This window comes from Trichomycterus rosablanca, chromosome 7, assembly GCF_030014385.1.
Source record: "Trichomycterus rosablanca isolate fTriRos1 chromosome 7, fTriRos1.hap1, whole genome shotgun sequence".
In the NCBI taxonomy this organism is placed as follows: domain Eukaryota; kingdom Metazoa; phylum Chordata; class Actinopteri; order Siluriformes; family Trichomycteridae; genus Trichomycterus; species Trichomycterus rosablanca.
In genome coordinates, this window is record NC_085994.1 from 37,522,750 (window position 1) to 37,537,225 (window position 14,476).

The 14,476-nt window shown below is 42.4% G+C and overlaps 1 protein-coding gene across 4 annotated transcripts in view; it reads right to left on the bottom strand.

Moving 5' to 3' along the window:
* Positions 1–14,476, bottom strand: part of ncor2 (nuclear receptor corepressor 2) — a 95,329-nt gene that overhangs the window by 22,061 nt on the left and 58,792 nt on the right. For all 4 annotated transcript variants that reach the window (XM_062999377.1, XM_062999378.1, XM_062999376.1 and 1 more), the window contains exons 15-21: positions 12,068–12,240; positions 9,234–9,394; positions 7,748–7,810; positions 3,335–3,477; positions 2,888–3,026; positions 1,365–1,770; positions 773–878 (exon numbers count right to left, since the gene is read on the bottom strand). In XM_062999377.1, coding sequence (XP_062855447.1) covers positions 773–878; positions 1,365–1,770; positions 2,888–3,026; positions 3,335–3,477; positions 7,748–7,810; positions 9,234–9,394; positions 12,068–12,240 — 1,191 coding nt within the window. The remainder of the gene's footprint in view (positions 1–772; positions 879–1,364; positions 1,771–2,887; positions 3,027–3,334; positions 3,478–7,747; positions 7,811–9,233; positions 9,395–12,067; positions 12,241–14,476) is intronic.

The window sequence follows — 14,476 nt, forward strand, 5'->3', positions numbered from 1 at the left end:
CACACATTGACTGGTGAGTATTAGAGGTACACACGTGTCTTTTTATTTAATAATCAAAGTGTATAAACATATAAAAATGTCATTTTATTTTACAGAGATTTAATTTTTATTTATTTATTTGTTTTTTAATGCTATTTTTACATTTTTAGTTATACTCATAGCAGGTATGTAGGTATTTGGTCTTATAAGGATATTTTTATGTACTTTTAATTAAATGTTTGAGAAAAATGTGAGTAAAGATTTATTTTGCCTTTCCCTCTTATATTTTACTATGATGAGTGTGAGGCATGTTTGACATAATGGGGGTTCTTCTCCTTTTGTCAGGTGCGGATGTGTCATGGTCCTCCGCCTGGACAGTCAGTCCAACATTTTCCTGCATGATTTCCCCCATGTATAAGTAGGTGGTTTCTAAGTGTGTAGATAATCTGGACTCTCTCTCAGTTCCATAAGGAGCGACTGCTGTGATAATGGACAGATCTCAGAATCTCTCAGACTTATTATTCATATTTACTGAGGCAGATTGGTGCATCTGATCGAGGTTGAAGCAGCAGAATGCTCTATGTTACAGCTATACATTAAGCGCATGTTTTCTTTCATCCTGGTGTGGATACCAGATTTGTAGGTAATTCACTGCAATGTTCGAGAATTTGAGACGTCTGACTAAATCAGCGTGGGATGAATGAGAGAGAATGGGTGTGTAATTAGCACAGAGCCACTACTATTAGGTTGTGTGATCTGTATGGGAGGTGTGTGTGTGTGTGTGTGTGCTCACTATGGGAGGTATAGCAGCCGCTCTTTGTTTGAGCTGTTTCAGGTCCAGAGGTTTTGGCAGCATAGTTGAGATCACTCCATCGTGGGCGTAACTCAGCAAACTCGGCCTAGGGGACAAAATTTAAAAATATGAAGAGGGCAAAATTTTCATGGGGGTAAAAGATTTGGAAAGGGAAAATAATTTATGGCATTTATGGTAATAGAAGAAAAAAGGAAAATGAAAGCATTATGAGAACAAACATTTGAAGAGAATGAAAATAATAAAGGGATGGACTGTCCTGTTTATCAACACACACTCAACCATCCAACCTCTCACCAAACCTCTCACCAAACCCCTCCTGTGAGGAAAACGTTTCTATAATTCCATCCCAAACACACACTGTACATCTTACAGAGTGTATGCAGCACACACTCCACACCACGCACACACACACACACAGTTATTTCTTTAGCCATCACTGTTTCTCTTGGTGCTGCCAACATACACACTTTCTGCTATCATGTAAAACAGAGCTGTACAGGACAAACCAACTATCTCATCTGTTTCCTGATCAAACACAACACACCCCCAGAACACACACAGACACACACACCTGCTCTTCTCTACATTGTCTGGCTCCTCCACCTCATCAGCGCTGCAGGTTGCACTGGAGTCGCTGTCTCGCCCTCCGGCCTCCCTCTCTCTCTTCCGTCCCTCTCTCTTCACTTCTTCCACCAGGGTTGGGGGTTTCTTATCCTCCACCTCCGACTCTGCCTGCACCTCCTTTGCTACCTCGTTCTCCTCGGCTTGCTCTTCCTGCTTCACCGCTTTCTGCTCCACCAAGGGTTTCTCTTCCTCTGAGCTGGCCTGGTTCTTTTCAGAAGTGGATGTGGTTGGTACCGGTTGGGTATCGGATGCATTTTTGAAGCATGCTGAGCTGACCACCTCTTTGGCCTTGCTGCCCTCAGAAGAATTCGGAGACGGGAGGCTCTCTGTGTCCGAGCTCTGGTTGGGGCATCCTGGTGTAAAAAAACAGTCAAAAAAGTTATTATCAGCATCTCTTTATTCAACTCTATCAATCTGATAATGAATACTATCTTTTTTATCCACAGCTGATGATGCACTGATATAAAACATTACATTAAATGTTATAAAGTGAATGACGACTCAAATTCGCCAAACATGGGTCCACAGGATGCAGCTGCAAATCATTAACAATACAGCTGTATAACCCAGCAGCCACCTACACCAGATACATCCACCTCAGAGTAAAGCTCTCTCTTTATAATGGGACTTGTCCAGCCTAAGCTATTTGTATCAGTACTAATCCCACTCAGAATGAAGCAATATTCCCAAAGTAAGTCTTCTTAGGGCATTTATTTATTTATTAGGATTTTAACGTCATGTTTTACATCTTGGTTACATTCATGACAGGAACGGTAGTTACAGGTTACTCAACATTCATTAGTTCAAGTCTTTAATGTCAAACACAGTCATGGACAATCTTGTATCTCGAATTCACCTCACTTGCACATCTTTGGACTGTAGGAGGAAACCAAAGATCCTGGAGGAAACCCACACAGACACAGGGAGAACATGCAAACTCCACATAGAAAGGACCCGGACCGATTCAACCTGGGAATCGAACCCAAGACCCTCTTGCTGTGAGGGTCCTGGGCTCCTACCATGTCTACATGGTAAGATTCCCTAAGAGGGAGCCACTGGGTCAGGGTAAATACTTGTCTTCTCAGTGTACAGCCTCTTGTATAAGGTAAAGCGCTTTGTGAGGTTGACTGTGCTTGTCCAGAATAAAGTAAACTAAAAATAAAGTAAAGTAAACCACTCATCTAAAATAAAGCTCTGAAAAGGGACAGTGGTAGCTCAGCAGTTAAGGTACTGGACTAGTAATCAGAGGGTTGCGGGTTCAAGCCCCACCACCACCAAGTTGCCATTGTTGGACCACTCAGCGAGGCCCTTAACCCTCAATTGCTCAAATGGTAAACGGTCATAACTTTAAGTCGGTGCTTAATGCCGTAAATGTATAAATGTAATGTATGTATATGAAAAGGTGAAGTCGCTGGTGTCCAGGGTACAGTTGTTTTGTGTGTGTGTGTGTGTGTGTGTGTGTGTGTGTACCTTCTCCGTCCTCCTGGGCCTCCTCTTCATTGCAGCTGCCGGCAGATCCCTCCATCTCCTCTTCATCAGCAGCAGAGGGAGCGTTGGCCTCCTCGTTCTGTGGTGCTTTACCCTTACGCCTGGCCTTACGCTCCTGCTCCTACACACACACAGACACACACACAGACAGACAGACAGACAGACAGACAGACAGACAGACAGACACACACACAGACAGACAGACAGACAGACAGACAGACAGACAGACACACACACACACACACACACACACACACCAGACTCATTATAATACATGTTTATAATCATTTCAAAAATCAACTATAACAAATAGTAGTATTTGGATTTGCACACAATTGTATTACCACTGAAATCTAAATCTAAAATCTAGATTTGAAATCTAAATAAACTCACAACAGCAGCACGAATACTTGAGAAAGCAACACAAACCGATTTCATTTTATGCTGCTGCAGTATTTCATCTAGTTTTTGCCTCTTCTTGTAGTTGAAGTAGAAGTTCTTGCACTGGGAGACGGTCTTGGAGCCCACCAGCTTGGCGATGGCGGACCAGTTGCGGCCATATTGGAGAAGTCCTGCAGACACAGACACGTTGGTACACGTCAGCGCCAGAAACGCCAGTAAGGCTGAACAGTATTTAAAAATCCCAACAACACTGCTGCACCTGCTACACTCATCACAGAAACACACACGATCATGTCATTACCAGGTTGGTGTCAATGCGGTGCTGAGAATGCTTTACCACCCAAACATCTGCTCAGTGATACAGGCAGCTAACAAAGCTTGAAGAGCAACAGCTGTGCTACAGTCAGTAATTGTATACCGACAATGTTGATCTGTATGGTTGGTGTAGCTCTGAGTGTTTGGTTTTTTTAAAATAATAATAATAACAATTAAATAAATGTGTACGTGAATGCCTCCTTGTGGTGGCTTTATGTTACATCTTGTAAACCAAAGTAGGATCAGACTGTACAGAGCAGAGAGTGAGATGTATTGTTTGAGTTGCCTGGGTCTCATAAAAAATATGGACAAAATGTGGGTCACTGGTGTAGCTTTTAAAATGATTAATTAAACTACATATCACATATGTGTATCTAACAAAGTGCCGGCTGAGGCACTACTACCATAGCTGTGAAAATAATACAATAACAAACATTGAAGAAGAAAAGAACTGTTCATGTGAAATAAAAAGAGTATATGTTTACGGAAGAAATGAGAACAAACGAATTAGAAACTTGCCCAACTAGCCTTGTGCTATCTATTTTTTTCATCAGTTTTCATCAGAACTTCTGCACTTTTCTGCATTTTTGGGAATGCATTGAATAAAAACTAGAAGGGACAAGAAAGCAAGAAAGATGATTTTACTCTTGTCCGGGGTACATTACTGCATTGTGCCCGAGCTTCCAGGAAAGTCGGACCCACTGCGACCCTGACCAGGATAAAGCGGTGGTAAAACATGTAAACAAAAGAAAAAATAACCAGAATCCATGACTGCCCACCTCTACACGTCCTCTCATTTTCGACTCTGTTACCATGGACAAATAGGCAGAAAATAATACTAACCAATAACTGCATGTCATCTCACCTCCACCAGCCACAGCCATCACTGAGTACAGATGGGGACTCGATCCTATCCTAAATATTTCCGTTTCACATCGCCTTGTGGAAAAACCTCGAGAGAATCCAAAAGGCCTCCAGCCAGAACGCTACACCTGTAGCTCCTCCAATCACAGACAAGCTCCCCTAACCAAATCTGATTCAGATTCAGCGAGATAAAACGTTCACTTAAAGTCCCTTAAAGTCCAGCTCAGCCTGATATCCTCCGATGAGCCGATCGGAAGCGGTTAGATGATCTTTAGTTCATCCTTTATTTGCTGTGTGTACACCTGATCCCCACACGTATGCCAGCCAGTTTGTGTGAACCAGTCATCGGGAGGAATAAAGGTAGGTGGTGCGGCGGAGGGTCGGAAAACAAGAGGGAGGGTGAAGGGAGTGGTGAGGCGAAGAGGAAAAGTAGTCCAAGCTACTATAAACCGCCCTTTCTTCTTTTCCCTCCTTTCTCCATGTAATATTTGTGTGCATACTCTTGCTCCGTCTCCAGCCCTCCCACCTCTCTCTCTCTCGTTCTCAAGGCCGGAGCTTTCTAACCACTGACTCTCACTGCTATGTGGCTCTAAGGAGGTGGGATCAGTCTCTTTATCACTCTCTCCTCTATTGCTCTCTAGTTCTGTATACTGTGCCCTATCTGAACAAACCACACACACACAAACACACACACACTGTGTGAAAGTGAGTGTTTGATGCTGATACAGTTAGGAGAGGGAGTTTCATATTTTTCCTAACTGACCTGATTTACTTCCTGACCTTTTCCTTTGTCCTCAACAGAGAGAGAGAACAGAAACACACAGACTTGCCAAAACTCTACAATACATGCCAACTTCCCACTCTTACCTAGTCAAGAAACATCACATCACTCCAGATTCTGCTGCACCACACGCGCACACACACACACACACACACACACGTGTGTATTTTCTTTTTGTTTAAGATAGTGGTGCAGTGTTTTTGTGGAGAACTGAAAGTAACTGGTTGGCTTTATTGGTACAATTTAAGATTATTAGGATTTCTGTTCTGCCTAAATCCTGCATTGCTGTGTTTAATTAGCTAAACTGGCTTACCCCTTACATGTGGTAAACTGGTTAATTGAGTATGCAATTGTGTAATGGGTTTCCTTTAATGAGCCGAGATCATTAACTGTGATGAATATGCAATAACAGAGGCGATTACAAAAGAGGCAATTTCCTTTTATCACCACTATACATACAAATCATTCAGGGTGTCTGTGTAGTTGCAAGCACAATGATGATGGTAATGATTTCTCACAGGAGGTGGGTTTTGTGTTCGAATACAGGTGGGAATCATTTCAGGCATTAAGCATTTCTTTTAATCTGGAGCTTCTTACATCCATGCAGCAATGAAAACAGCACAGTCTTGCTACACAACATGTCTCACCTAGACATCTACTGAGTCCAATGACCTGAACTCATCCTGCTGCTGATAATCTTTAGCACCATATTTGATTTTCCAGCGCAGATGCTGTCGGTGTCCCTGATAACCTGCTAAGCAACAGCACTCATCTGCTTATGTAACAGACAGGTGCAGTGTAATCCAGTATACAGAGTAAAGTATGTGGACATCTGTCTGTGAGCTTGCGGGACATCTCTTTCCAAAAACCCAGGGTGTCTACTGGGAAGGCTTTTAACAAGATTTTGGAGTGTGTCCATGGGAACTTGTGCCCATTCGATCAAAAAAAGCATCTGTGCAGACTACTACAGTTGTTCCACATCAAACTAATCAAACAGTGTCTCCAAGGACCTCTCTTTGTGCACAGGACAACAGTCATGCTATAACAGTATGTAACATACACTAGCAATGTACATCTAAAAATTCTCCACATACACAGTAACCCTTTAATGGTCTCACCAAGAAAATAATGTTTAAAAAATTATTTCTTTGCATTTCTTAGTTTCTTGGGACTATAACAACAAATAAAATATTTTTTTACTAGTGCAAACAGTATTTTTTTAATGAGTCTCTACCAAACAGTTTAGATCACAAAAACGATGCAACTTTAGTTTTTTTTTTAAAGATTTTTCAGCTGCTAGCTTTAGGTTGACTTACAGGTTAGAAAGGCTGTTTTCTTAAAACCACAGTGTCATCTACCAATATTACACATCAACCAAGCAGTAGATACAGCCCAAACAAAGATTATTTAAATACAGCTTATTTTACCCAAGTATTTAGACTCAAATGGTTGAGCAGGCCATTAAAGCGTTAACTTCAAAGGTTAAAGAGTTTTATTTTATTCACTGATCACAGCACCTCTTCCATGCCCAGTACTGAGACAGAAAGTGAGTGCCAATCACATTATCCATCCTGGCAGCGAGACTGGATGATATTTATTCATGACTTGGTCTGCACCAGAGCTTACTAGAGGCAAACCTTTTAAGAAAGGTCAGAGATTGGTATCCAAGAGTGCACCCAGGAGTTCAACAGGGTTTAGGTCGTGTACAAATGTAGAAGTGTGAAAGCGTGTACATGTTGAATCATACATTTATTTAAAAACAAAAAAATGGACAGTGGTAGCCTAATGGGTAGAGCTTTGGGCTATCAACTGAGAGGTTGAGTGTTTGAATCCCAGCTCTGCCATGTAGACACTGTTGGGTACTTGAGCAAGGCCCTTAACCCTGTCTGCTCCTTCCAAACAAGCTTGAACACGCAAAGAAAGAATTTCGTTGTACTGTACACCTGTATATGTATATATGATAACTAAAGGCATTCTATTCTATTCTATTCTATATAAGGGCCTAAAATGCTGCTGACTGACACTGAATAGATCATATGTATGAACATGAGGCACAAACAAAACAATCTATGTGTCTGTGATCATCGTTAACTAAGCTTACTGGACAGCACCATTATAGATTCTGTCTGCTAAGCTTAAAAACACAAAACGAACAAAAAATAAATAAAAGCAGTTAAAATGAAAACGTCTGATCCACATCAATTACAGAAAAAAAAACAGCAAGATCCTGGTTGGACTGACAATAAGCCTGTGTGTGTGTGTGTGTGTGCACGTAGGTGAGGCTTCAGTGTGTCCTCTGTGCAGTATGTAAATGTTTAGAGTTGCTAAGCTAAGTGAATAATAAATCTTATCAGACAGATTGAGCCCAGAAGTGTGAAAGCCTTATAATAGCCTTCTACAGCCCACTGCATTAATCATTAACCTCCACACCAGAACTGTACTGTGTACACACACCAACACACACCAACACACACACTGACCTTTCTTAGCTGTCTCCATCTCCTCTTCAGTCCAGCGAGAGCTTTCATTCATCTCCAGGTTTGCTGCGATGAAAAAGAAAGAAAAGACTGAAGATGCAGCTTGATGGGAGATAACTACCCGCCCGCGCTGGGCCCTTATCGAGCCATTCTGAGAATATGAATGAAAAATGGCCCGTCTGTTTCTATATTGGGTAACGGTTTATTACCACGTCCTGTAGCTCAGTGTAAATAATTCAGCAGACGAGAGTGTTCTTCTTCTGCACGTGATGCATACTGGTTTTATGCAGTGCTCAGGTACACACCCACACCTCCCTGTTATAGCATTGTAGAGTTTTTTTAGGCAAACTTATTACCATCCACTACTGAAGGGTTTTTCAAGGGTTGTGAGACAAAAAATATGAACAAATTTGACCAGGCACATAAACACCAAATAAACTTGCCCACCTGCCCCCATGTGGAGGCTTTACGTTACATCTTATAAACCACAGTGGGACCAGATTGACACCATTATGTATATTTTGTTTTGTGCGTTGTTTGTGTTGCCATTGTTACAAAATGTGGGTCACTTAAAAAAAGTCTTTCTAAAACTTACACTGTATGGACAAAAATATTGGGACACCCCTTCTGATTGTTGATTTCACATGTTTCAGTCACAACAAAGTGGTCGCTCTTATAGCTGAAACAATCACATAGAGGTCACTATTTTATTACTATTTGTTTTTTAATTAGGACGTCCAACAGGCTTATGGTCAGGTGTCCAAATACTTTTGGTCATATAGTGTACTGGTGGATGACTCCTAAACCTTACAGAACCTTGCACAAAGCAATACAACAGCATACAGCTGAAGGACTGCGTGTATGTGTGTGTGTGTGTGTGTGTGTGTTAAAGTTGGTTAAAGTTGGTTAAAGTTCTGTTCATCAGAAGGTGTGAAAGACACACCCGTCCGCTTCCTGTTCTGACTATATAAACAGAACAAACCTCTATCATTTTTCTAATCTGCAAGCTTTGAAATTGTCAAAATCCTGTTCTAGTGTTTACTGCAATCAGAATGAGCTCAGAAACAGACAGTGCCCCTCAGTGGAGAGATGCCTGAAGTGCATTACAGACTTGGAATGTCTGTGTACGTGTAAAGGGATGTTTGAGTGTGTTTGGGACAGGGCTGGGCGGTATGGCCAAAATCCTCTAGTGTGACCATACACAGTAACTCACCATATTAGACTGAGGGTAATCGATAACCAACATGCATGTGGTGCAGCGGATTATTACAATGGATGCACTGTTTGATTTTAGGTCAGTTGGTCCGTTTGGAGCAGCCTCTCTTTGAATTTCACTGGGGCTATCTACCGGCCGTCCGGGCATCCACACAGACATGACTGTCTATGTCCGAGATGGGTGTCTGAAGCCCTGTAAAGGATTAGTGCCCAGTCCAGGGTATTCCTGCCCTGTACCCAGAATAAGTGTGTGTGCTGGTGTGTGAACACTCACCCAGTTCTCCGCTGAGTGGAGGAGAGCTGCTCTCCTCTTGCTCATTGGCCATGGAGCGAGTGATTCGTCCTTTGCGATGGCCGCGGCTGTTGGCAGTGCGGCGACCTTTAACTGCTACCGGAGGATCTTTATCTTCACCGTCCTCTCCTGATGTGTCATCTCTGTACACACAGAAGAGAGAGAGTAAAAACAAGGTTATCATAAGATCTCTCGAGTTTAGTCTGTATTTAAACAAACAGTCTGGATGGTCACATTGGCAGAGGAAATGAAATGTGTCAATTCAGTATCAGGATTAAACCAGGCACAGAAACACTAATCCAGACTATGTGAAGAGACAAGTTCAGTGGTTTACACTTTCTAGATTTTCAAGACCTGTCCTAAAGTAAAAGCCTCCCTTTATTTAAAACAGAAATCATTAAAAACAAACAAATAAATTGTATAAATAATAAATAAACTATTGTATAAAACTGTACTGACATTTGAGGCTTTCTGTTAAGTACAACTCTGTGATTTTCACTGATTATTCTCAAGTGGCGTATTTTTTCTATTTTATTTATGCATTTTCTCCCATTTTAGTGTAGTCAATTTGTCCTCCGCTGCTGGGGGATCCCTGATTGCAGTTGAGGAGGGTATATTGCTGCTCACGCCTCCACCGACCCGCATGCAGCCCTTAGTGGAACCCTTTTTCACCCATGCATTCTGCACATTCTGCGAGTCCTTACACAGCGTTTGAAGTCCGGTCATCCCGTCCTAGCAGAAACGTGTCTGCTGCAGGCACTGCCAATTATGCCCGCTAGATGGCACCCAGCCGACCGGTGGCAACGCAGAGTGTAGCGGAATATCCCACTGCACCACCTGGGCGCCCCATCATTGCTTGTATCTTAACACTAAGCAGATGAAAACACAAGGCTGGTGCAAACAAACGTACTTGATGTAATACAATCAACTAACTGCTCAGTAGCTATTAAAACAGCCCATTATAAACTAAACTAATGTAATCACCAGAGATCCTGGTGAGGGGGCAACTTTACTGTGGCAAAGGCGCACGCAAAGAAATTCTAGTAAGACCCTCAAGGGGGACGATTGATCACTAATGTGTTATGATGAAGTTACAGAACAAGTGTTGCAACATGAAGCATCGTCTCCTTAAAAGTGAACTCAGCAAATAAGTGATTTTTTTCTTTATTCCTCTTTCGGCTTGTCCTGTATTTACGGATCATTCTGGTCAGCATACCTGATTTGGCACGATGGCTCTCTCCTGATTTTTTCCAGGCTTGGGACGGGCACTGAGAGCACACTGAATACACAGACTATCAGCTAACTTCACTGTGGGAAAGTTTACTCGAGTTTACTCATGAAGTGCCAATTATGACTGACACCTAAGTGTCTTTCACACATGCAGGCACACACACACACGCACACACACAAAAAGCAATGACCTTGCAGGGTTTTTTTTTCTCAAGCTTTCACATGCATCACCACCTCAGTCACAGCAGCAGAAGTGACACACCGTGGTTTATCTTCTCCAGCCCTAAATCCATCTCGCCAAGAGGGACACCAAATATAGGAGCAGCAGCTGCTGTGCTGGTGACAGTGTGAGAGCAGGGAGCGGAGTAAACTAAAGTCCAATACTGGGACATCCACTCACGCAGTGTGATTTAGGACACTCATTATAAGCTATAATGGTACAGAAGAGTTGTGCTGACTGCAGCTGTGTTTTCTTTAGGTTTGAACGTTTCCCTGGTGGACGGTAATGTAGAGCACACCTGTGAACTCTGAGCTGAAGACACTTCCACAATTACACCTTCACTTTAAATGTAGTCAATCAGTAATCAGCAAAGACATGTGGGCGTGGGCTGGCGTAATAGTCAGCTGTGCCACACAAGCACCAACTTTTATAATATAATTGTTAGTTTTGTCCAGGCGTTGTGTATTAATGTAAAGTTGTTTTACATTTTGCCACTGATCAGCTGTTCAGCTGTAGGTTCAACTTTAACATAATTGTCCGAAGCCCAGGATTAGATTGGCGCCCTGTCCAGGGTGTTTCTGCCTTGCACTCACTGTTTTCTGGTGGAACCGAACCTGCTGCGACCCTGACTAAGATAAAACTTTAGAAAATAAGAAGGAAAAGGGTTTACAGGTGTGACGTTTGGACATCCACACATGTTGGGTCTGTCTGAAAACCTAGTGATCTCTCTACATAGACACATTTTACATCATCCTACACTCCTCTAAATTCTTAGATGCCTTAAAACGCTCCTACTGAGACACCTTAACTCTGAGCAATAATCTGACTGAATAACGAAGGAGTATCCAATGCTGCCTTAGCGGTGAAGGCAATCCCTAGGTTTTTGGACAGACCCTTTAAGCCATGTAGTGTATGTGCAAAAGGACGATTGTACTAGTGTTGTCATATAATTTTGGCACTGAATGGCCCTTTGTTATTTATAAAAATGCAGTTGTAGACTAGTGGTTAAGGTACTGGACTAGTAATCAAAAGGTCGCTGGTTCAAGCCCCACCACTGCCAGGTTGCCACTGTTGGGCCCTTAAGCAAGGCCCTTAACCCTCAATTGCTTAGATAATGTACCGTCACAGTACTGTAAGTCACTTTGAATAAAGGTGTCTGCTAATTACTGAAAATGAAAATAAATGAAAAAAAATTTACAAAAGCCCCATAAACCAGTCTGTTCATGTAAAAAATAACAGAAAATCCCATTCAGTGGTCAGTTTCACAGCCTGCACCATGTTAAACTAGTCACATGAGTAAATAATACATCTGGGGGGCAGAGGAAGAACATAAAGAACGGATTGGTTGGACGAACAGGATACTCACTTCATGCCGTCCTCCTTGTCCTCCCCCTCTGCTTTCTCCTCATCCTTCTCCCCATCTTTCTCCTTCTCCTCTTTCTCCTCCTGGCTGTTCCGGTTTACCTGCTGTTGCTGCTGCTGCTGCTGCTGTTGCTGCTGGTGGTGCTGGTGCTGGTGGTGCTGGTGCTGGTGCTGGTGCTGGTGGTTTTGGTAAAGAAAACACAGCGTCTGAACTCACTCGCGTCGCTGCAGGTTCTCAGTGCACTTCAGCTGATTTATACAGGAATTGTACACAACCTAAACTCAAGCTGCTTACACACATGATTTAACACTTAGCAAACCACCTACTTCCTCCACGTCAGAACGGAGTAAGGGAAGTCCGCATCAACAACACGAAACACTTCCTTCCTTTTTCTAATATAAATATAAACACTTACTTTTTATTGTAATATTTTGTCATTTCTAACTCGAGTAATTTTATTCTATATATTAACACACAATGTATGCTTTATCAGTCTAATTTGTGATGACGGGGTGCAAATGTTTACATTACTAGCCACCTTAACCACTAAGTTACCACTGTCCACTGTGCAATGTGTGATGCCAAAACTAGCAATTGGAAGGTCACAGGTTCAAGCCCCACCACCACCAAGTTGCTACTGCTACCCCCGAGTTAGACCCTCACTGCTAGCATTTTACTCAGCCACAACCGTAAGTTGTTTTGGATAAAATTATCAGCTAAATGCAGTGAATGCAAATGTACACAATTCACACTTTCAGAGGCAAACACAGGACCCTCTTCCACTGCACGGTACCCTCTAGTACAGTACGTTTTTTAATCCGTGATCCCACATTTAGTGCTTATTTTAAGTGCCAGCTGACCCATACTGCACATACGTACCCATGCTACAAGTACTTACTCTTCTTGACCAATAAACAAGCGTACCAAAGCGGGCTGTATCAGTGGAACTAGAAACCGAGTAGACTGCTGGTCACCACAAAATCACCACTGGAGTGAGATAGTATGAGCACCGTATTTAAAACCAAACTGCAATTAATTTTATTAAAGCGGTGGGTTGGGGAACCAAGGCTACAGCAAATCAAAGATCTCAAACTGAAAATCACCCTGTTGTTGCTACTGCTATTGTTAATCGTTACAGTCATGTATGTGCTCTCAGTGTGTCGTGGAGAATGCCATCATACTTTCATGTTTAGCAAACTCCACTGACTTGCGTGGGCAGTCTTGTGCTATTGGAAACTGCCAACAGCACATTCGGTACTTCAGGGCAGGAAACGTTTTCAAGCAAACAATGCATCAAAATGAAATATACTTAATAAAAATTGTGGCAATCTGGTCCCACTGTGGTTTACAAGGTGTAACATAAAGTCTCCACAAGGGGGCATTTGTGTACAAGTTCATTTTGTGTTTATGTGCCTGTTAAATTTAGCTTATTTTTTTCCCCCTGCAACACTTTTTTTGGCTTGTGACCCACCCAAGGGTCATGACCCAGAGTTTGAAAAACCCTGCTGTAGGGTACCGTGCATTGGAAAGACAGCATAAGTGGCCCTCACCCCAACATTACTACACTGCTGCCCATATTATGTTATGCTTGTAAAATACTTGGTATTAGATTTGTTATGTACGTCTTATTAAATGATGAGGACTCAATCAAAGCACTTGTGTTGAAATGACATGCACTGTTTTGACCTTTCACACTGAAAAGCCTTGAGCAGAATGAAATGGTTTAAACCGAATACAGAAAAGGGAAGCTCGGTCATAATCAGCCCAGCTCTCACTTCCTGAATTATGAGCTGACACTAAGAGATCTACACTCTTTAGATCAGAGAGCGTGTCAACTAAAGGTTTACAGAACCCAACAGACTGTGTGTGTGATATTGGGGTGGTAAGAAAAGGTAGCAACAGAAAAAGAGCAAATCTAAGGAGGAAGGAAACAAGGACAAGAACGAAGATCAGTTCAAGGGAAAACGAGAATGAAGTGGCTTTTTCCTCTGGCCTGATTCTGTCGAGGCTTTTTTAGCTTGACGGAGCGACACTAAAGAGAAACTTAAATGACCCTATAGGAGCACACACTTCCCATTAAAGATTGCACTGCCTGAAAACACACACACACACACACACACACACACACTCCTATGCACAGTTACAAATCCACTCATACATATAGATGCAATCAACCATACAAGAGTTCTGTCTAGCATTTGTTTGTGTGTGTGTGTGTGTATAAATGCTTTTCTTTTTTTTTCTTTTTTTTAAGAATTTAGCGCGTCCAATTTCATCCCATCAATCATCCTCTCACTAATGCCGGTCCCTGCTCCTGATCGGGGCTGACGAGGCCGTTCCCCGCCTCCTCCGACACGTGCACAGCCAATCGACCGTCTTATCACCCACACTTGACGAGTGCAGCGCGGCACA